The sequence below is a fragment of the Culex pipiens genome, chromosome 2 (assembly GCF_016801865.2).
Source record: "Culex pipiens pallens isolate TS chromosome 2, TS_CPP_V2, whole genome shotgun sequence".
Classification (NCBI taxonomy): Eukaryota; Metazoa; Arthropoda; class Insecta; order Diptera; family Culicidae; genus Culex; species Culex pipiens.
Window position 1 is genome coordinate 214553041 of NC_068938.1, and position 23133 is coordinate 214576173.

Below are 23133 nucleotides of genomic sequence, written 5' to 3' on the forward strand. Positions count from 1 at the left end.
CCATCTCAAGCACCTGAAAACGGAGAATACACCTGAGAAGAGCTGAGGTTGAGGGGAGATGACGATATGTTGGAATTAGGAAGAGTTGGGTAGAGTGAGATGAAGGTATTGCTGGAGAATTGTGTGAGATGAAAACTGAAAGAGTTGAGGGAGATAGGGTTTACAAAAAATATATTTTCTAAATATTAAAATATTGTGAGAAGATGACCTAAACAATTGAAAACCGGAATAATGCAAAGAAATGATCTGACAAGGATCAACCGAAAATTGGAAGATTGCTTTACTTAGAAATTATACCATATCAATAGAAAAATAGGAAAAAACAGTATTTTTACGCAACTCATCAACAAATTTCATGACAATTTTATTTTTAAATTAAAAAAGGTCAAATATGGCAATTCTCTACCAAAACCGGAAATGGATTTTATATGTAATTTTTTATTTTGTTTTTCTTTAAGCCGCTGTATATCAGCAATCCAATCCAATCTTCAATGTCTCTTAGAAAATTTTATAGCAAATTTTCTGGACTTTTCCAAAAAAAAAATATTTTTAGAAATGGTCACCGTTTTACAAATAAAAAAACTGCAAATATTTCGCAACAATCAAACTTACGGTGACTATATCTCAAAAACGGGGACTTTTTTCAAAAAATCTGTAAAGTACTTTTCGATTGCAAATTCAATTTTACATAAAAAAATAGTTTTTCTAAGTCTTTTCCAAAAAAAACACCATTTTCTAATGTCGATATCTCAGCAACTAATGGTCCGATTTTCAATGTCAAAATATGAAACATTCGTAAAATTTTTCGATCTTTTTAAAAAAAATATTTTATATAACGCCCTTTTAAAATGTAAGCCTTGATTAAAAAATTTGAAAATATTTTTTTCGAAAAGATCGAAAAATTTTAAAAACCGAAAAACTGCAAATAATTCGCTAAAATTAAACTTTCGGTGGCTGTATCTTGAAAACGGAGCTCTTTATCAAAAAAATCTGTAAAGTACTTTTCGATTGCAAATTCAATTTAACATAAAAGTAATTAGTTAATTTTTTTTGTATAAAATTTCGACATTTTTCAAAAATTACTATTTTTTAAATCATAACATGGCGTCAGATTTTTAGACATATCAAAAAATCTCGAAAATAAAAAAAATGTATTTAGGGAAATTGAAATCATGTGAAAAAAAGTTAATTAAAAAATCGGCAATTTTTTGCCGTGTGCCTATTATTTCTCAAAAGTCTTCATCAATACCTACAACTTTGCCGAATTTGTGTCTTCAGAAAATTCACTCAAAAGTTACAGATTTTTGAATATTTACGTACCATTTTTGTATGGACAGCTGCCAAAATTGTATGGAGACTTGTATGGGTGAACCAATGACACAAAATAGCTTTTTTGGTCATAGGAAAGGTCCCCACAAAGTTTGAGCCAAATAAAAAAATAATAAATTTCGTAATTTCCAATTTCGGAGAGAATTTTGTATTTCGTACGCTATTTTGATAACACTCAGAAATCCATATTTAGTTGTTGTCAGAACCTGGCAAAAAAAAATATTATTATTTTTAAACAAACCTATCCAACAGTGTAAAGGAAAGTTATGCCAGAAGTTCATCTAAATCAGCATACTTTTACTCTAAAAACTGAAGACTGCAAAATGCTAATAGCTCAGATAGATCAGGAATTCCTTACAAAAATAGCACGACTCGAAGAAATATTGTCGGGCTCAAAAATGGTCTACAGGGTGATCTACGCCATGTTAGAGTGGTCCAAAAAAATGAAATATTCGTAAATTTTGTGCAAAAACCACATTTTTTTTCAAAAAATCTAAACTTTGTTCCTAAAATGCAGTTTTGAAGGTTTCGAGAAAAATGGGTCACAAGAATATCAAATTTTACAAACCCTTCCTCTCCAAACCTAATTCAGTCAGCTGTCTTGATCGCAACCATCACCGCGTTTCCGAAGCCACTCCCATCACGTAAAACTCAAACCTCAAAGCATCATTTTCTCTCTTTCTTCCATTCGAGCGAGACACCACCAGTTTCTACCGCATCCATCGCAGAGCATCACCACCATCATCATAAACCATTATGGCTGGCTCGCTGGCTGGACGGGCACTTGCGGCTTCTGTTTTTCTACACCCTTTCTTGCAGTTGGAAACTTGCTGCTCTGCTGCCAGAAGGGTAATTATTACTCGGGGCAAGGCGGATAGGAAGGGAGCAGTAAAGTATGCTTTACCAATGCAATTGCACGATGCTTACCGAGTTTTTACGACTGTTTTTGCAAAACCTGGATCGATGAACGTTGTCGTCACTTCTGTTGCTTTCAAGCAGAGTTGTTTTCTTTTCCACCAGAACCGGTTCTTTCTGCCAGACAACCGCTACAATTTTATGATCTGTGCAGCATGGAATAACGAAGGTAATTATGAAACACTAAAAACATCTTTCAAAAACAGTTGAAACACATTTTGGCCATTTTGAAACCGAAAAAAACACGCAAGAGACTTGGCCGCACAGCGACGAACCCGTTTTTAGAGCTCGGACAAACATCGCGATGCGGTTATTATTTGCTTCGATCTCTTCTGTGCACGTTCAAGCGCACACACAGCATCTCAAATCTCACACAAACTTCAGTGCCGATCCCTCGGAAAGTGTGTTTGCTCTGTTCCGTTTCAGAAACATTAAACAGAAAGAGAAAAAAAAGGAGTTAAACTCGATTCGAACCGTTGATCCAGTGCATTTTCACTCGTCCAAATTGAAGAAAGAAAAACGAAAAAAAAGTGCCCCCAAAAAGCTTGTGTTGTCCTACAATGTCAAATAAAACGCGCATCAGCCACTATTGGATCAACACAACAACGAACAACCACAAAAAAAGAGCGTTCGGGGCGGCTTGTTCAAACATGATACTGTTTCTTAAAAATTTCCTAATTTCTACCGCAAACATTTGATGTCACGAACGCCGCGCCGTCACCGTGTCCAGTCGTCCAGTCGCATAACTGACCCATTCGGAACGGGGAAGTGAGAAGGCACTGAAAACATTTTTAGAGATTTTTTTTATCAATATTTTTGCTTTATTTTTATAATGATTCTCATTTTTCACATGATCCATTTCATTCCCCAAGTAACATTTTTTTCCAGGAGTTCTACAAGAGCTCTTCAAGATAGCTACAGCATAGCAGTTTGGACCGCGGTAGGATAAAATTCTCTTAACCCGTATAGGCCTGGGTGAAATTGGAATCACTAAAATGGCCATAACTCAGCGAAAACTCAACCAATTTGCATACTTCTTTATTCGTTGGACTCGTTAGAATGTCTATTTTCCGAAAATGACCCGCAGAACCCGGAAATGTTCCGGTGGCCGGAGATATTCCGGTGGGTCACTGGGTCAAACAGGGTCAAAAATGGCCATTTTTGGGTCCCACACTATTTTGTTAATAGAAATCTTGGAAAAAACACATTTTTTTCATGTTACGATCTTTGTTCTACCAACAGACAACACTGACCATGGATTTTGCACCACCGGGGATGTTCCGGATTGAGCGGGCAGGTTCCCTACCCCGGGGGAACCGGTCAAGGGACGGTCAGAAATAAAACTATTTCTATCATGGCAATATGGGTGTCAAAGTTCATCATTTTCAAAACAAAGCTCATTTATGATCTCCAAAACCACTTTTGGACCGATCTGGCCACATTGGGACCGGTTCCCGGTACTCCGGTGGAACCCGGAATAAGGCAAATTATGGGATTATTTCTGAATAATTTTTGACAGGGCAATATGGATGTCAAAGTTCATCATTTTCAAAATCAAGCTCATCTATGATCCCCAAAACCACTTTTGGACCGATCTGGCCACTTTGGGACCGGTTCCCGGTACTCCGGTGGAACTCGGAATATGGCAAATTACGGGATTATTTCTGAATAATTTTTGACAGGGCAATATGGATGTCAAAGTTCATCATTTTCAAAACAAAGCTCAATTATGATCCCCAAAACCACCTTTGGACCTATCTGGCCACTTTGGGACCGGTTCCCGGTACTCCGGTGGAACCCGGAATAAGGCAAATTATGGGATTATTTCTGAATATTTTTTGACAGAGCAATATGGATGTCAAAGTTCATCATTTTCAAAATCAAGCTAATCCGAGATCCTCAAACCCACTTTTGGACCGATCTGGCCACTTTGGGACCGGTTCCCGGTACTCCGGTGGAACTCGGAATATGGCGAATTACGGGATTATTTCTGAATAATTTTTGACAGGGCAATATGGATGTCAAAGTTCATCATTTTCAAAATCAAGCTCATCTATGATCCCCAAAACCACTTTTGGACCGATCTGGCCACTTTGGGACCGGTTCCCGGTACTCCGGTGGAACTCGGAATATGGCAAATTACGGGATTATTTCTAAATAATTTTTGACAGGGCAATATGGATGTCAAAGTTCATCATTTTCAAAACAAAGCTCAATTATGATCCCCAAAACCACCTTTGGACCTATCTGGCCACTTTGGGACCGGTTCCCGGTACTCCGGTGGAACCCGGAATAAGGCAAATTATGGGATTATTTCTGAATATTTTTTGACAGAGCAATATGGATGTCAAAGTTCATCATTTTCAAAATCAAGCTAATCCGAGATCCCCAAACCCACTTTTGGACCGATCTGGCCACTTTGGGACCGGTTCCCGGTACTCCGGTGGAACTCGGAATATGGCGAATTACGGGATTATTTCTGAATAATTTTTGACAGGGCAATATGGATGTCAAAGTTCATCATTTTCAAAATCAAGCTCATCTATGATCCCTAAAACCACTTTTGGACCGATCTGGCCACTTTGGGACCGGTTCCCGGTACTCCGGTGGAACTCGGAATATGGCAAATTACGGGATTATTTCTGAATAATTTTTGACAGGGCAAAATGGATGTCAAAGTTCATCATTTTCAAAATCAAGCTCATATTTGATCCCCAAAACCACTCTTGGACCGATCTGGCCACTTTGGGACCGGTTCCCGGTACTCCGGTGGAACTCGGAATATGGCAAATTACGGGATTATTTCTAAATAATTTTTGACAGGGCAATATGGATGTCAAAGTTCATCATTTTCAAAACAAAGCTCAATTATGATCCCCAAAACCACCTTTGGACCTATCTGGCCACTTTGGGACCGGTTCCCGGTACTCCGGTGGAACCCGGAATAAGGCAAATTATGGGATTATTTCTGAATATTTTTTGACAGGGCAATATGGATGTCAAAGTTCATCATTTTCAAAATCAAGCTCATCCATGATTTCCAAAATCACTTTTGGACCGATTTGGCCACTTTGGGACCGGTTCCCGGTACTCCGGTGGAACCCGGAATGTGGCAATTACGGGATTATTTCTGAACAATTTTCGGTAGAAAAGTGGTTTTGGGGATCATGGATGAGCTTTATTTTGAAAATGTTGAACTCTGACACCCATATTGCCCTGTCAAAAATTGTTCAGAAATAAATCCGTAATTTGTCATATTCCGGGTTTCACCGGAGTACCGGGAACCGGTCGCAAAGTGGCCAGATCGGTCTAAAAGTGGTTTTGGAGATCATGGATGAGCTTGATTTTGAAAATGATGAACTTTGACATCCATATTGCCCTGTCAAAAATTATTCAGAAATAATCCCGTAATTTGCCTTATTCCGGGTTCCACCGGAGTACCGGGAACCGGTCCCAAAGAGGCCAGATCGGTCCAAAAGTGGTTTTGGGGATCATAGATGAGCTTTGTTTTGAAAATGATGAACTTTGACATCCATATTGCCCTGTCAAAAATTATTCAGAAATAATCCCGTAATTTGCCTTATTCCGGGTTCCACCGGAGTACCGGGAACCGGTCCCAAAGTGGCCAGATCGGTCCAAAAGTGGTTTTGGGGATCATAGATGAGCTTGATTTTGAAAATGATGAACTTTGACATCCATATTGCCCTGTCAAAAATTATTCAGAAATAATCCCGTAATTTGCCTTATTCCGGGTTCCACCGGAGTACCGGGAACCGGTCCCAAAGTGGCCAGATCGGTCCAAAAGTGGTTTTGGGGATCACGGATGAGCTTGATTTTTGGAATGATGAACTTTGGCATCCATATTGCCCTGTCAAAAATTATTCAGAAATAATCGCGTAATTTGCCTTATTCCGGGTTCCACCGGAGTACCGGGAACCGATCCCAAAGTGGCCAGATCGGTCCAAAAGTGGTTTTGGGGATCATAGATGAGCTTGATTTTGAAAATGATGAACTTTGACATCCATATTGCCCTGTCAAAAATTATTCAGAAATAATCCCGTAATTTGCCTTATTCCGGGTTCCACCGGAGTACCGGGAACCGGTCCCAAAGTGGCCAGATCGGTCCAAAAGTGGTTTTGGGGATCATAGATGAGCTTGATTTTGAAAATGATGAACTTTGACATCCATATTGCCCTGTCAAAAATTATTCAGAAATAATCCCGTAATTTGCCTTATTCCGGGTTCCACCGGAGTACCGGGAACCGGTCCCAAAGTGGCCAGATCGGTCCAAAAGTGGTTTTGGGGATCATAGATGAGCTTGATTTTGAAAATGATGAACTTTGACATCCATATTGCCCTGTCAAAAATTATTCAGAAATAATCCCGTAATTTGCCATATTCCGAGTTCCACCGGAGTTCCGAGAACCGGTCCCGAAGTGGCCAGATCGATCCAAAAGTGATTTTGGTGATCATGGATGAGCTTGATTTGGAAAATGATGAACTTTGACATCCATATTGCCCTGTCAAAAATTATTCAGAAATAATCCCATAATTTGCCTTATACCGGGTTCCACCGGAGTACCGGGAACCGGTCCCAATGTGGCCAGATCGGTCCAAAAGTGGTTTTGGAGATCATAAATGAGCTTTGTTTTGAAAATGATGAACTTTGACACCCATATTGCCATGATAGAAATAGTTTTATTTCTGACCGTCCCTTGACCGGTTCCCCCGGGGTAGGGAACCTGCCCGCTCAATCCGGAACATCCCCGGTGGTGCAAAATCCATGGTCAGTATTGTCTGTTGGTAGAACAAAGATCGTAACATGAAAAAATGTGTTTTTTTCCAAGATTTCTATTAACAAAATAGTGCGGGACCCAAAAATGGCCATTTTTGACCCTGTTTGACCCAGTGACCCACCGGAATATCTCCGGCCACCGGAACATTTCCGGGTTCTGCGGGTCATTTTCGGAAAAAAGACATTCTAACGAGTCCAACGAATAAAGAAGTATGCAAATTGGTTGAGTTTTCGCTGAGTTATGGCCATTTTAGTGATTCCAATTTCACCCAGGCCTATACGGGTTAAAAACTTCTTCAGGAGTTTGGAAGAGTACTTGAAGAGAGTATTATCCTACCGCGGTCCAAACTGCTATGCTGTAGCTATCTTGAAGAGCTCTTGTAGAACTCCTGGAAAAAATGTTACTTGGGTCATTTCATTCATTTCATTCATTTCATTCATTTCATTCATTTCATTCATTTCATTCATTTCATTCATTTCATTCATTTCATTCATTTCATTCATTTCATTCATTTCATTCATTTCATTCATTTCATTCATTTCATTCATTTCATTCATTTCATTCATTTCATTCATTTCATTCATTTCATTCATTTCATTCATTTCATTCATTTCATTCATTTCATTCATTTCATTCATTTCATTCATTTCATTCATTTCATTCATTTCATTCATTTCATTCATTTCATTCATTTCATTCATTTCATTCATTTCATTCATTTCATTCATTTCATTCATTTCATTCATTTCATTCATTTCATTCATTTCATTCATTTCATTCATTTCATTCATTTCATTCATTTCATTCATTTCATTCATTTCATTCATTTCATTCATTTCATTCATTTCATTCATTTCATTCATTTCATTCATTTCATTCATTTCATTCATTTCATTCATTTCATTCATTTCATTCATTTCATTCATTTCATTCATTTCATTCATTTCATTCATTTCATTCATTTCATTCATTTCATTCATTTCATTCATTTCATTCATTTCATTCATTTCATTCATTTCATTCATTTCATTCATTTCATTCATTTCATTCATTTCATTCATTTCATTCATTTCATTCATTTCATTCATTTCATTCATTTCATTCATTTCATTCATTTCATTCATTTTCATTCATTTCATTCATTTCATTCATTTCATTCATTTCATTCATTTCATTCATTTCATTCATTTCATTCATTTCATTCATTTCATTCATTTCATTCATTTCATTCATTTCATTCATTTCATTCATTTCATTCATTTCATTCATTTCATTCATTTCATTCATTTCATTCATTTCATTCATTTCATTCATTTCATTCATTTCATTCATTTCATTCATTTCATTCATTTCATTCATTTCATTCATTTCATTCATTTCATTCATTTCATTCATTTCATTCATTTCATTCATTTCATTCATTTCATTCATTTCATTCATTTCATTCATTTCATTCATTTCATTCATTTCATTCATTTCATTCATTTCATTCATTTCATTCATTTCATTCATTTCATTCATTTCATTCATTTCATTCATTTCATTCATTTCATTCATTTCATTCATTTCATTCATTTCATTCATTTCATTCATTTCATTCATTTCATTCATTTCATTCATTTCATTCATTTCATTCATTTCATTCATTTCATTCATTTCATTCATTTCATTCATTTCATTCATTTCATTCATTTCATTCATTTCATTCATTTCATTCATTTCATTCATTTCATTCATTTCATTCATTTCATTCATTTCATTCATTTCATTCATTTCATTCATTTCATTCATTTCATTCATTTCATTCATTTCATTCATTTCATTCATTTCATTCATTTCATTCATTTCATTCATTTCATTCATTTCATTCATTTCATTCATTTCATTCATTTCATTCATTTCATTCATTTCATTCATTTCATTCATTTCATTCATTTCATTCATTTCATTCATTTCATTCATTTCATTCATTTCATTCATTTCATTCATTTCATTCATTTCATTCATTTCATTCATTTCATTCATTTCATTCATTTCATTCATTTCATTCATTTCATTCATTTCATTCATTTCATTCATTTCATTCATTTCATTCATTTCATTCATTTCATTCATTTCATTCATTTCATTCATTTCATTCATTTCATTCATTTCATTTTCATTTTCATTAATATTATCGATACAATTTTGGTTTGTTTTTGACCCATGATTTTATGGCAATTATTTGAAAAAATGGCTTTTCATTTAAAAAACGGAAAAATCACAGAAAAACTCGAATTTGTTTTTAAGAAAATAAATTTTACAACAATATTTGAGATTTTTTTTTATTTGAGAATTACATATACTTCTGCACACGTTTAAATACATGTATTCTTAGCTCGAAAATCAATTTAAAAATTTTTATTTTTTTTCAATTTTTTAGACTTTCGATCTTTCGTCTACCTTTCTAATGGTCAATAATTTGTCGCACATCTGAATTTTCAGTACCTTATTATATCTTACTTTAATAATTTACCACAAATTTCCAAACTATAACATTTTTCCCAATCAAATAACTTTCCGTTCAAATCTCGTTTTCAGTTACTTGACATTCAGCTCGTTTGAATCTCCTTCAGCATCCCAAAACACACACACACACACACACGGGCACACTAACAGTCGTGACGCACGGTGCTGCTGAAGCGTAGTCTCACGCGCGCGCACTCCCCCGGTTCGTCGCTGCTGTCCGCGTTCGAGTCTCTGTTTCATTACCGCCGGCCGCCATGATCTTTTCTGGCATTTGCCTTGACGGGGGGACCGATCATCTCAAGAGCAGCGGCAGAGAAAACGCGTTCAGGTCCTCGATTTGTTTGGACAAGTAATAAAGTATAATCATAAAGCAACGATTTTTCCACCAGGCTCAAGCCGAGGTCTGTCTAAACATGGTGTCTTTCTTAATGAGGAAGAATTAAATATAAAGTTTAAAAAATTCATTGTTTTATAAAAGGTAGTTGTGAAATAACAACATAAAAATTTAATTTATGACACATTTTGTCAAATTTAAATTAATATTATTCGTTAAACTTGAAAACGTTTTGTAAAAATATTTAATATTGTGTGAATTTAATTAGGCTTCAAAATAACTTTTCACCATACGTTTGTCAAGTTTAAAATACTATTTGAAACATATTTTTGAACATTCCTAAAATAATTAGATGGATTACTCACATTCTCCCTCTTCAAGCTCCCAGCAAACTTAAATTGTTATTTTGTGGAAAATTAAACAAAAGTGGTCGATTTTTACGATGCGACGCGACGAAACGGTTGGATAACTGCGTGGTCGTGGCCAAGTGGTCAAGTGGCCAACAACAGCCGCCCCAAAGATGTTGTGTGTATGGAATCGTGAAGATAGTTCAAACAAACATGGCCACGTCGAAAACTTGCTGAAGATGCTGACACCCCGTCCGATGACGAATGGCAAACAGAACTACAGAAAAGCGCGATATTTTTGGAGCATGGCTCAAACCGAAAACGGTTTGATTAGTGTGTTTAATCGGATCTTGTACATTCCGACGAATGGACATTTTGCTGAAAGTGTATTTTCAATGAAATTCATCAATTTTGTGTTAGAGCAAATGAAAAATCTTAATTTGATTGTACTACACTCTAAAAAAAATGATATTCATTCAAAATCAAAATTTTACAATAATTGTCGGAGCTTTGATTTATTTTAACAAATTTTAAAAACTTATCTATATTTCACTGAAGACTTCGAAGATATGCCGAACTTTCAAATTATTTCTCGGATATAGAGGAGAAAATTGTGACGTCAGAAATGAACTCAAGTCACTCAAAGTTCATTTTGTGAGTGACTTTAACAGTTTGGCCTAGTTTGACAGATACCTCGTCCCCAGTTTTTATGTGGGAGAGAAAAGGAGGCGAATACTTTATGGAAATCATACCTGTCAAAATTCCTAGCCTCAAAATTTTGTCGCGAGTTGCTTTTCTCCTCTATTGAGCCAAAAACTCATGTTTGAAAAGCTAATAAAATATATTATTTAAGCTAATGCGGTCAACTGGGATGGATCAGGACAACAGCTCGAAGAAAACTCGGTTCTATTAGTAGTACGTAATTTGTAATTCTGATTAAAAACAAAATGTTTTAAATCTTCGAGCAAAAAGAGCAAACAGCTGTCTCACCCCAGTTACTAACCTAGACCAATACATTTTAAGCTTATTTCAATATTTAAAAAATCAAAAATATCAACGAAGATTATATAGAACTCCAAACTTTTGAAATATACATAGTTTTAATCAAAGCTTTATTCTTTATTCAATTTTGTAAAGGCCTGCTCATGTTTCAAGAATTACAAGAATTTCAAGGATTGCATTTTACAATTGAATCGATTTTTACGGAAATTTGAAAAATATAAATAAAATAATACAAAAATCAGTTTTTAAAATTTGATTTTTCACAAAAAAAAATATAGTGTGAAAAAATACAAAGAAAAACACAAAGGATTTGTGTTTTAATCAAAAAACTACAACAAATCATTCGTATTTTGAGATTTTTTCTAAAGGCAATCTTTTTTCGTTGGAGAGAGCTATCTATATTGTCGGCATAGTTTTTACAATAGTAACGCTCTTAAAAAAAACTATTTTCCATTTTCAAAAAAAAACAGTTTTGGATCTGTTTGAGATGACGAAAACTGCCTTCTTTTAGCCATTTTTTCTATAACACAAAAATTGGTCAAAATTATTTGACAGCTCTGTCAATTTTATTATTCTTTTATACAGACATGTTATAATTTTTTTGTCAAAAATCACCTTTTATTTTGATTCACAAATATAAAGTTTTTGTACCATGGTTTAAATAGGAAATAAAAAGGAATGAAAAATGTAAAAAATAACAAAAAGTGACTTTGACATGAGGAGATCAGTATTCTTTAAAAAAAAAGTCTAAGAAATCATGTGAAAAATTATGTTGATGAATTTTAATTTTTGATTTTGTGGATTTAGATGTTTAATTCAAAAAAATATTTAAATAAAAATGTTTTCAATATTATTTCGATGAAAAATCCAGTCAAATAGGAATTCAGGCTTTATCGCTCATGTTATGCGATATTTTTGTAGATTCTAAATCTTTAAATATATTTATAGTGTCCTTAATTTCATACATCTTTAATCCATTTCAAAACTTGTTCAAAATTTCGATTCATGAAAATTATTGTGAAAATAGTATGAAAACGTCAAAATGAACTTCAACTACCTAGCATGCATAACATTTACGCTTAGATTGCACTTCCCAAACACAGATGCGAACTTAAGTACTAATACCTAGACCTGCCCATAATTGAAAATTCGGCTATTATGCCAAATCAAGTATTCCGAGAAAAACGCGTTTTAGTGTTTGTCACAAAATCTTCGTCAAGGCAATTTCCCATAAGAGTGGCATATTAGCCGTTTGGTTTTTCGCATCGGCAGCCAAGTCTAAACACTATTTCAGTGAAATTCAAGTTCCAGGAGATGCGTTGGAACAACCTCTACTACCTGGTGCTAATATCTCGTTTTTGCCAAAAGTGGATATTAGCCGTTTTTTCAATGGTGGGCAGTAGAATGGGTTGCCTTTCTATATTATTTTGGTATTGTCTACGGCATAACTTCTTTTACTTTTTATATATTTGAAGAAGTCTTTTCATTCTCAAAATAATTAAAATAGTGGAATAAAGCACCCTGCTGATTCCCCATTTTCAGGCATTTTTTCTTAAAAATGACGTTAAAATCACCACATCGTCAGCTGTGTGCTATCTTGTGGTATAGACCATTTTGGTCGAAAATGAGTTAATGATGACGTTTTGCTATACTTAACAAACACTACAAGATGCTTTAACCCGATTTTGGAAACTCGCTTCCGTTTCCCGGATATTGCAATACACACTTGTGACATAGACCAATTTATCATCAAAATTATTGTGCACACTTGTGACACGTCATACATGTTGTTGGAAAATGTGGAAAATTTGTCTTGTTTTTCACATATTTTTGTTAATACACACTTTCTAAAAGCAATGCAATCTTTTGTTTTTGAAAATATACTGATTAAGTCGGTTAAACTATTGTTTTAAGCCTATTTCAGTTTGTATGGGAATTCTGTGCACACTTGTGACACGTAGTACAATTTTACTTTCGAAACACACTTGTGACACGTGCTTTTCAGATTTTTGATTTCATAATTTACTGTATCTTTTAACTGGTGTAACCAAATTTGTTGAAACTTGGAGCGTTTTTTAAGCGATGGTATACGAACCGATTGCTTCAAAAGTTTGGCTCTACCATTCATAGTTTTGAAAATATTGATCATCAAACTTTAAAAATCGATTTTCTCGAATAGTACTAAATGGTCGTTGTCACAAGATAGCACACAGCTGACGACATGTCTCGCAAGTAACTTTTTAGGCCTTTTTATCCCCAATTTCCCAAATATTGTCAATATTGGCCATTTTCAAATAAGGCGTGTTTTAAAAATTTGAAAATATGTTCATCTGAAAGGCAATTTCACATACGAATAATTACTTAAATTTGATAGTATGACAGTTTTTTCCTGACTGGACCCAGTTTTTCGAACGACAGATTTTTACGATGAAAATATTTTAAAACATAAAAAAACGCCTTGTATTGAAAACCAATATTAACAATAAAATTTATTTTTTGCAATTCCGCTGTGAAACTGTCAACTTTTCCTGTCCTTATGGAAAAACGAAACGGCCTACTTTTCCCTACCAAAAATAACAAATTTGAAAATTAATACCTTTCAACATCAGTGCTAAAAAATCCAACTTTGAAGCACTAAAATGGGTGCTGAAAAGTTGATATTTTCAACACTGTATCGATATCGAAAAGTAACATTTTTCAACATTGTTTTGTTTTGAACGGTGAATTTACTTAACACATAGATGCTTGACATTAATTTCCATTTAAACTCTACCGAGTTGGATAAATGTACGACTCAAGCCGAAAAAAAATGTTTTGTTGCATAAACTACTATTTAAAGAAAAATTTGGTTTGATGATACTAAATGACAATTCCGTTGTGAAACTAGGTACCGTAAACCGGGGTGACTTTGATAGGATTTCAATTTGTTATTGGAATATTTTCCAACTGTTAAGATTTTTCTTAAGATTATTGAAAAAAAGTTTTTTCAATAGTGTTTGGAGAAATAGTTACGTTAAAAATTCTTAGTTTAAATTCCGGGGTGACTTTAATAGTCATAGTTTTTCTTGTTAAAATCAGATCAGAAACTTTATTTTTACGTCAAATGTGCCATCACTACGGTTTTTTTTTTTCATAAAATTATTTTTATTAGGTCCTTTTCGGTACTGGGACCTGGTTAGGACCGAGTCGGCTTTTGTAGTTACATTGTTCTAAATCACTAAGGTTGTTGATATAGTTTTAAAGAAAGAAAATCAATGTTTATATTTAGTTAACTAAGTTTATAAGCTTTTTAACAAAATACATATAAATTTCAGGTAAAATTGTTAAAATGTTGGAATTTTTCCTTAAATTCGTTAAAACTAATATTTTTTTATAAAATTATCGATTTATATTGCATTTAATACTAAATTCAAAGCGCAAATCGCAAGTTTTCACATTTTACATGAAATTTGTTCAACTGAAATTGCCTTTAAATTTGAAGATTTTATTGAATTGTGTTTTAAAAACATATATAATTTATTATTTACAAACTTATTTTACCATCTCCTTGTGGAAAATTGTCCAAAGAATCCGAAAATGCATTCCGTTTTCCGATTAAAAATCATGTTCATTGAGAAAATCATGACACTTTGAGAAGTTTTAAATAATGCCTTTCATCAACATTTTCTTAGTTATAGTTTACTAACTATTTAAACTTTTCGAAATTTTATGAAAGGTTCTTCTTTAGGTACTTTGAACACTTCTCTACCCTGGTCAGTATGATTCCAAATCATTCCGTATGTAATTTATTTGTACTCTTCATTTTGTGGAAAAATCTCAAACCTATCAAAGTCACCCCGGCTATCAAGGCACCCCGTTTTACGGTACTTACTTTTCCTGTCATTCTTGAACAACAAAACAGCGTGCTTTTCTGTACCAAAAATAACAGAATCAAATAGAAACCCTTTTCAAAACAAATGCTGAAAAGTTTTACTTTTCGATTTTCCAAGCAAAAAAAAACATTTCGACCCAAATTTACCAATGTTGACATGATGTTACTTGATCTGGAGGAAAAACATTAAAAAGGAATATTTTTTATTCCGAGTTAATCAACCAAAACCTGAATCTTCATTAGCCAAAACAAACAAAACCCAAACATTTATAAATCTCAAAGTAAGCGGAAGTTTACTCTTCCAATTGTGAACCTGTGAGGTCCTTTCGTACGTGAACTAATTGCCGAACCAAGGACAACCCGTTCCCGCTCAATCCCGAACAAAACCCGATTCATTTCACCGCCACCGACCGTCGGCCCCGAATTTTCTAACCTGTCGACCTTTCCCAAACTGGAACCCACAAGCCGAAATCCGGTTCATCAGAGAGGGCGAGAGAAAGAAAAAATCAAAGATCAAAGACCAGATGCCGCCGGGGCGGAAAAGCGATGACCAACTCTGCTCGACCCCGACCCGGCCCGAGGGGGCCATAACACGGCTACTAGTAGTAGCCGCGGTGAAAGAACAAAATGCCGCGCCGCATCTAAGGCCAAAACACCGACGGCCGGGTCAAAACACGACGACGGCGACGACGCAACCCAAAGAGAGTAAATTTATATGATTTAATACGTTTATTGTATGCATCTCCGGTGTGTTTTCGTTCACTTTTTTATGATTTTTCCTCCCGAGTTGCTGTTTTTTTTTTGTCTTCTGTTTTTGCTCCTCTCTCGGTCCCTCGTTGGCCGTGTTTTACTTGTCTTAATCTACCTTAACTTCTCGCTGGTTCACGGCTACCGACTTAGGACAACTGCTAATCCCTCAGGTTGACCAACACGTGGCGCAGCGTCGGAATTGCGACCAGTTTGGCCTCGCCCTCGGGCGTAATCTCGGGACATCCGCGAATGTTGAGGTGTTTGAGCTCGTGGCAGTGCTTGATGAGGGCGGCGAGGGAGGCGTCCGTCACCAGTGGGCAGTTGTGCAGCTTCAGCGTGGTCAACCGGCGGCAGTGTCGAGCGACGAGTTCCACGCACAGATCGGTGATGTTGGGACTCTCGCTAAAGTCGATGATCTCCAGCGAGGGGCAGGACTGGACGAAGGATTGCACGGCGAGGTCGGTGATCTGGAAGAACGTAAATTTAAATAATTATTAGTTTTTAATTTCTGAAGGTCACAACTAAAACTTAATTTAAGATTGTCAAATCTATAACAATTTAATGAATGAAAAATTACTATCGCAGACAAAGACAAATATAAGCAAAAGTTTATCTTTGAGCATTATTTCAAAATAATTTATTAAGCCGAATGTTTGATTTTCTTTTCAGAAAAATGGGTACACTTTTTAGTATGACCAGTATGACACTTTTAGTTTACCTACTCCGTGGGTTTAACAAAGTGACAAACTGTCAATTTTTACACGGAACTCACACATACTATCAAACCAAACGTTTGGTAGAAAATGTGAGCTCTGTGTAGAAAGGATGTCAAACTAAAAAGTAACCCCATTCTTTAGACATCAATTGGGTACTAAAGCCCTATGTCAATTTTTATGTACAACAGTAAAAAACACGATTAAAAACCATTTCTGATCACTTTTTTTCATTTTAATGCAAAAAAAAAAATATTGACAAGACAACATTATTTCGATGGATCAACTATGGTCCCCTTGGCGCGAGCTGTCAAGTAGGTGCTTTTCTGTCAAGAAGGACCGGGAGGTTAATTTTTCAAAATTGATTTAAAAATCCATTTTAAACTCTTTGTGGTCGTACAAAGGGTCATTGTACTCAGAAAAATAAGCTTTATCGCTGTAAACAATAATATCAGCAATCTAAGCTTCATTTTAGGACCCAATTGGATCAAACCATCGAACAGTGGGTGAAATCGGACCCAAACAAAATCAAATTATTCGCTCTACAGCATTGCCTTGGCGTTCTCGATTGCGAGATTCCTACTCGAAACTTGGTGTCCGAAATCTTGATTGTTGAGGCAATTGCAAACCTCTTTTCACACCTAAGCTTCCATCCACCCCGGGATTCGAATAGACGACCTTTGGATTGTGAGTCCAACTGCCTACCAGTGACTCCACCGAGACAGGACCCAGGGAGACGACTCCTACACCTGGACTGAGCTATCGACCTAACCCTCTAGATTAGACCGGGGCCAACCTTTTCTTTTTCATCCGACGGAAGGCGTGATCAGACAAATCTCGTCTCGAAAAATGCCACCGAGACCTTCTGGGATCGAACCCAGGCCGACTGGGTGAGAGGCAACCACGCACCCTACACCACGGGTCCCGGCAAATCGGACCCAAAATCGAACCTAATTAACCCTCTACTGCCCAATTTTTTTTCGAAAATTTTTATTTTTCCTGGGTTCAGGAGGTCATTATGAGCAACTTTTGTTCTACGAAAAAGTTTACTTCTCTTGTTTTATGTTTTTCTTGTTTCATTTTTAGTATTTTAATTTGCATTTATCTTGTTTAGTTTATGTTTGTTTTTGGTAGTATTTGGCCTATTCTACCACCTCCTATCATAACATTTTGCCTATCTAATTTTTTCATGTTTTTACAGTCGTTTTTTTTAATTTTTGCTTGTTTTTCACATTTTCTGCTATAAAATGGCACCATTATCATTGAAATTGTAAAAAATGCGTAGAGGCATAGTCTGGGACACTAGAAAAATTACTGCATACTTCTTTTAACTTAAAATATAGAAAATGTTAGTAAAAAACACAGCCAAAGTTGACCCCTAAAAAATACATTTAAAAAAACATTGGCAAAGGCACATAACACAAGTGAAACTTCCAATCGAATGGTGATGGTTTTATTAACCACACGAAATGGCAAAGGGTCCATTTTGCCCCAATTCCTAATTTTTCAACATTTTTGCTTGAAAATCGATCTGTATTTAGAAAGGAGGCTCTATGTGGCCATCAAAAATACACTTATGTGAAAATGTCCCAGGAAACCAGTAATTAGGTAAGATTTTGGGTCCGATTTCGCCCACTGTGCATTTCCTGATATTTTTTAAATTTCAGTTATCACTAAAAATTGTGTTCCCAAAATAGTTTTTTTTTCTTTTTTAAATTTTTTGATATGTTTTAGGGGACTAAAAAAGGCATATTTTTAGCTAGAGTTTATGATGGTACCAAAATCTGATACCTGAGTTAAAAAAAAACATATTTTTGGAAATGAAAAGCTTAAAATATTTTTAAACTAAATTCAACATTTTTTCAATATTTTTTGTCTTACCTTCATGAATTATTTTTTAACGCTAAAAAAACTAAACGTTTTTCGAAAAAAGTTACCTTCAAATACCTATAACGGTGCATTACATAAAAAATGCTTGAAGTCATTTTTGATTGCAAATTTGATTTTGCATGTAAACATTATATTTGAAATTTTGTTTGACAATATGAGGCTGAATTATCATTTAAAAATGATTTTTGAAATTATAACATTCTAGTTTTTTTTTTTTTCAAAAAATCACTTTTTTCCTCCACCCTCTTGACCACTAGCGCAAAAGATGCCTTTTTTTATTACCACAAAACCATATAAAAAACAAAAAAAAAATACTAGGTTTCATCCAAATCAAAAAATGCCAAATTTCAAAATCTCGAAAAAAATCCAAAATTCTATAGAATTACTCAATTAGCGATTTTTCAGCTGCGTTAAACTGCTTAATGGCACATTAACAAAAGATTTTTATAGAATTTAAAATTTTAGAATATTTTCAAAAAATCATAAAATCTTTTTCTAAATCTAAATTGCTGTAACTATGTCGAAGGCACCAAAATTAGAAAAAATTGCCTACTTATAATGAATGCATATTTTCCGATGGTTAGAAATTATTTTTGAATGCTTAGAATTTGATGCTTAACGATATGTATAAACAAAGGAATGTTTAGGAAGCGTATTTAAGAAGATCATTTTTCGAGTGAAAGGCTAAAATTTCCTCAGCGAAGAAGGTAAAAACAGGAATTTGAATATCGAAATGGCTTCAAACCACTAAAAATAACTTATACTATGATTCTAATCTGTCTCCTCAGAAACATTTATGACCTTTGTTTTTTTTTATCTTAAAAAAAATGGACTCAAATATACAATCAATGTAAATTCTTCCCTCTTTTTACTACAACCTAAAATTTCAGCAAATAAACTCACCAGCAACCGCGTCAGCACCAGCTCCCTAAGCTCCCGCAGCCGAAACTTCCGCACAAACGTCAAGTCCGTCACCCGGAAGCACCCATTAAGGTTGAGATAGCGCAGCCGCTTCAGGTTCTGAATCGAAAACGTCATCCGCAGGTCCCAGATTGCGATCGCACACTCGGGCAGGTCGATCCCGGTGAGGCCAGCGTCGGAAACCTTCAAAAAAAAACAGGTTAGGTTTCGTTCAAGGTTAGGGTGATTGCAGTACCTTTGCACAGCAGTCCACGTTCAGCTCTTGCAGACCTGCTAGGTGGTAGAAAATGTACTGAATTGAACGATCGTTGATGCAGTTGGAACAACCGCCTAGATCGAGCACGGCAAGGTTGTTCAGGTCGAACGCGATCTTCGTGAAGACCACTTCTCCGATGTTGGTTAGCAGACCCATGTAGAGCTTTCGGAGGCGTTTGCGGTTGTGGGTTAGGATGCCTTCGAGAACGCCACAGTCCGAGATGCGTTCGCAGTTGGTGAGGTCGATGTGCTTGAGACGGGTTAGCTTCTTGATTGAGCCAATTCCGTAGTCCGAGATCATCCAGCAACGGTTAAGGATGAGGGTTTCTAGCAGTGGCATGCTGTTGGAGATTTGCATTAGGGCGGTGTCGTGCACTTCGAGCGACCTGGTGAGATCGAGATAGGTTAGGTTGGTCTGGAGTTGGAACAGATCCATGATGCCGGCTTCCGTTTGCGGGATGCGATCGTTGATCATCAACGACAAGCTTTTTAGACGGAGTCCCTTGATGTCCGCGAGGTGGCGCAGAAACAAATTGTCTACTGGCGTATCGCCAATGTAAAAGTGCTTGATCGCGTGCTGGCGCTGCTCCAAGAAACGCAAAACGTGTCCCAACATGCGAAAACGCTGCCCGGCTTCGATACCCTTGAAGCAGTTGGACACATTTAGCGAGTCGAGTTTGGGCGCCATTCCGACAATGAAATCGAAATGATGCTCCTCTAGTTTGTTGTTGCCCGCCAGACTGATGTGAGTCAACGCTGGTAGCGTTGGGATGTACATTACGGTAAGGTTCTCCAAGACCTTCCACGAGCGGAACAGGTCCGGACAGTTCTCGATCGCGAGACGCTTTAGGCGGAACGTATAGCGGAGGATCGACAGCAGCTTTTGCTTCCAAATGATGCAGTTATCGAAGGACAACTCTTCCATAGATTCGCCCAGTTCAGCCCAAAAATCACTTCGATTGCCAAAAGCGATCTTCGTTAGCTTGATGTTTGGAAAGTACCGGAATGCCGTGAGAAAGGTCCGAACAGGCTCGACATTGTCCTCAAACTCTATGTTGTCAATGTGCAGCACGGACGATCTCATAAAGAACGGATGCTTCAAACCTTCGTAGAACCCTCTGCAAGCCTGCGCCATGGCATGTCTGTCAGCGTGGTTCAAGAACTGCATCAGGTAGACCATCACCTAACGAAACCAAAATATCCGTTTCAAAACAAGCTCCTTTGTCTCGATTTGAACTTACCTCGTACGGCAGATCCTCAAAGAACGGTTCAAAGTGAAAAACAAACTGATCATCGTACCGCACATACAATGTATGCTCGAGCGGTTCCCAGTCCCGCGTTGGGTTCGGACTCATCCTTATGGCGTCGCGAGAGCTTTGTTGATCAACAACCACCGCGGCGGCACCGGTGCCAACAAAAAAAGACGATCTTTGCGCAATGCAAGTTGGCAATCAACTGATCGAGGACGTTCAACAACAACTAGCAGGTCGTGAGCACGGTTTCACACGGCGCTCGTGTTTCACGAACAGCGCGATCGCGATCGTCTCCAGATTGCGGGGCACTCTGCAAAACCTTGATCGCCAGTCGCTTGCGAAAGGCGCAGTCAGTTTAGTACGAGCCATCGAGCAACAAAGATGGGCGACTATCCCCGGTCCAACTCGAGCATCAAGCGGTTGAAGGAAAAGGCGGACATTGCGGACTTTATCTTAAAGCCACTCGATGAGGACGACGATGGACCGACTCCGTCCATGAAGGTGAAGAAGGCGATCAGGTCGCGGAGGAGAGCGACACGGAACAGGACGGCGGTGGACTTGAGCGATCCGAGGAATTGTTTTGTCAAACCGTCAGGATCGTTGATTCCCATACCCATTTCAGAGCTGAAGCCAAAGAATGCGTTTCCCAAGGATCCCGAGGCAGAGAGCTTGCTGGGCGAAAAGAGAGTTAGTATTATTAGTTCGTTCGAAACGGTCAAGTGGAACTTTGACAAAGGTGAACCGGAAGCGGAGGTCGAGCCACCACCATGGATGGAACCTTTCAGTTGCGATGGAATGTTCGAAGCGAGGTATGATCTCCTACCGATGGAGTTGATATTGATCATATTTAAGCAGATTACCGTAAGTGACCGCATGGCGGCTGGGGAGACGTGTAGACGGTGGATGGAGGCGTCCTACTATTACGAGCCATTCCTGAACCAAACTTACTACCACTTTGATCGTTCGGACTGTGGCGATCAAGTGGCTCCGTTCAAGTACTTTAGCGAAGGGTTCCGATACTATCCAAGGCTAGTGTTTACACAGGTCGATTTTAACAAGCACAGTGACTTCTGGTTCAATCACGGCCTTGGCATCACGGAACTTACGCTGCGATCGTGCAAGATAAGAAAGAAGAAGTTCCTCTCAATAATGCGAAACCTGCTGAATCTGCGCAAACTTGAGTTAATGCAGTGTGATGAGCTGTTCAAAAACTGGAACATCGAGTACAACCACCAGGAACCAATGTTCCCGTTTTTCATGTTCTGTCTGAAGCACCTGTCCCTCTCCGGATGTGACTACTTCAACGAGTACCACTTTGAGCGATTCATAACCATGGCGCCGAACCTGTCCTCGATCGACGTCTCCAACTGTTTCATCAACCTGTACCTCTCCAAACGCATCACCATGCTCGATCGCGTCATGAAGCTGATCAACCGCAACCGGTACCTCATGAAATCCCTCAACCTTGCGGACACCCCCTGCGTGGACGACTTCATCTGGCACTGCCTCTGCGAACTGGAATCTCTACAGCTAACCCACTTTACGATAGCGTACAGTGATCGCGTACCCCTCAAAGACCCCGGAATCCTGCGGTTCTTCGGCCTTCAAACCGACCTCACCTACCTCAACCTCACCTCCTCGATCGGACTAAGCGACGAATGTCTGCAAAAGATCATCACCAGCTGTCCCAGGTTGCACACGCTGCTCATCCGACGCTGCTGGTTGATCAGCGACGAGGGAGTTGGCGCCACGACACTGACAAAGGAAGGAGTGGAAATTGTGCGGCGGCCCATGCACACCCTGGAACACCTGCGCGTGCTGGACATCTCCAACTGCGAGCGCATCAGCGACTTTTCCATCCAAACGTACATCATCGGGAAGCGACCGCGCGAGATGAACGAACTCCAGCTGTGCATGCTGAACAACCTGTCCGAGTCCAGCATCTACTACATCGCGGTCACCTTCAAGAATATCCAAGTTCTAAACCTGGACAGCTCGGCCAACGCCATCACCGACAACTCTCTGCAGTACATCATGTGCTACCTGACCGAACTGCGGGACCTCAACATTGTCGCGTGCACCAAGGTAAGCCCAGCGCGATCGCGCCCCTTCATCATTGCCATGATCACCCTTAAAACAAACAAACAAACAAAACATTACACAATCTACGACTCAATCACTTCCACGTCGCGATCGCGTAATTTGGCACGGTCTCAACCCGTCCGTCGCGACGCTTCCTCGTCGTCTTT

General features: G+C 37.6%; 2 protein-coding genes across 2 annotated transcripts; one reads left to right on the forward strand and one right to left on the reverse strand.

Annotated features, from left to right (window-relative positions):
- Positions 1-15812: 15812 nt before the first annotated feature.
- On the reverse strand, positions 15813-21134 carry LOC120428650 (F-box/LRR-repeat protein 2-like). The gene is made up of 4 exons (XM_039593696.1): positions 20873-21134; positions 19612-20814; positions 19359-19559; positions 15813-16319 (listed from the first exon to the last, which is right to left on the reverse strand). The coding sequence occupies exons 1-4, from the start codon at positions 20984-20986 to the stop codon at positions 16011-16013; spliced, it is 1827 nt and encodes a 608-aa protein (XP_039449630.1). The 5' UTR covers positions 20987-21134; the 3' UTR covers positions 15813-16010.
- On the forward strand, positions 21100-23085 carry LOC120428651 (uncharacterized). The gene is given in 2 exon segments (XM_039593697.2): positions 21100-23027; positions 23030-23085. Coding segments are annotated over 2 exon segments (1818 nt in total). The 5' UTR covers positions 21100-21265.
- Positions 23086-23133: the final 48 nt, after the last annotated feature.

Excerpts from the sequence above, each read along its gene's own strand:
- LOC120428650 (XM_039593696.1), bottom strand. The coding sequence starts at position 20,986 with ATGAGTCCGAACCCAACGCGGGACTGGGAACCGCTCGAGCATACATTG. Across the intron at positions 20,815-20,872 it reads TTGAGGATCTGCCGTACGAG|GTGATGGTCTACCTGATGCA; the intron begins GTAAGTTCAAAT and ends TGGTTTCGTTAG. Across the intron at positions 19,560-19,611 it reads ACGTGGACTGCTGTGCAAAG|GTTTCCGACGCTGGCCTCAC; the intron begins GTACTGCAATCA and ends TTTTTTTTGAAG.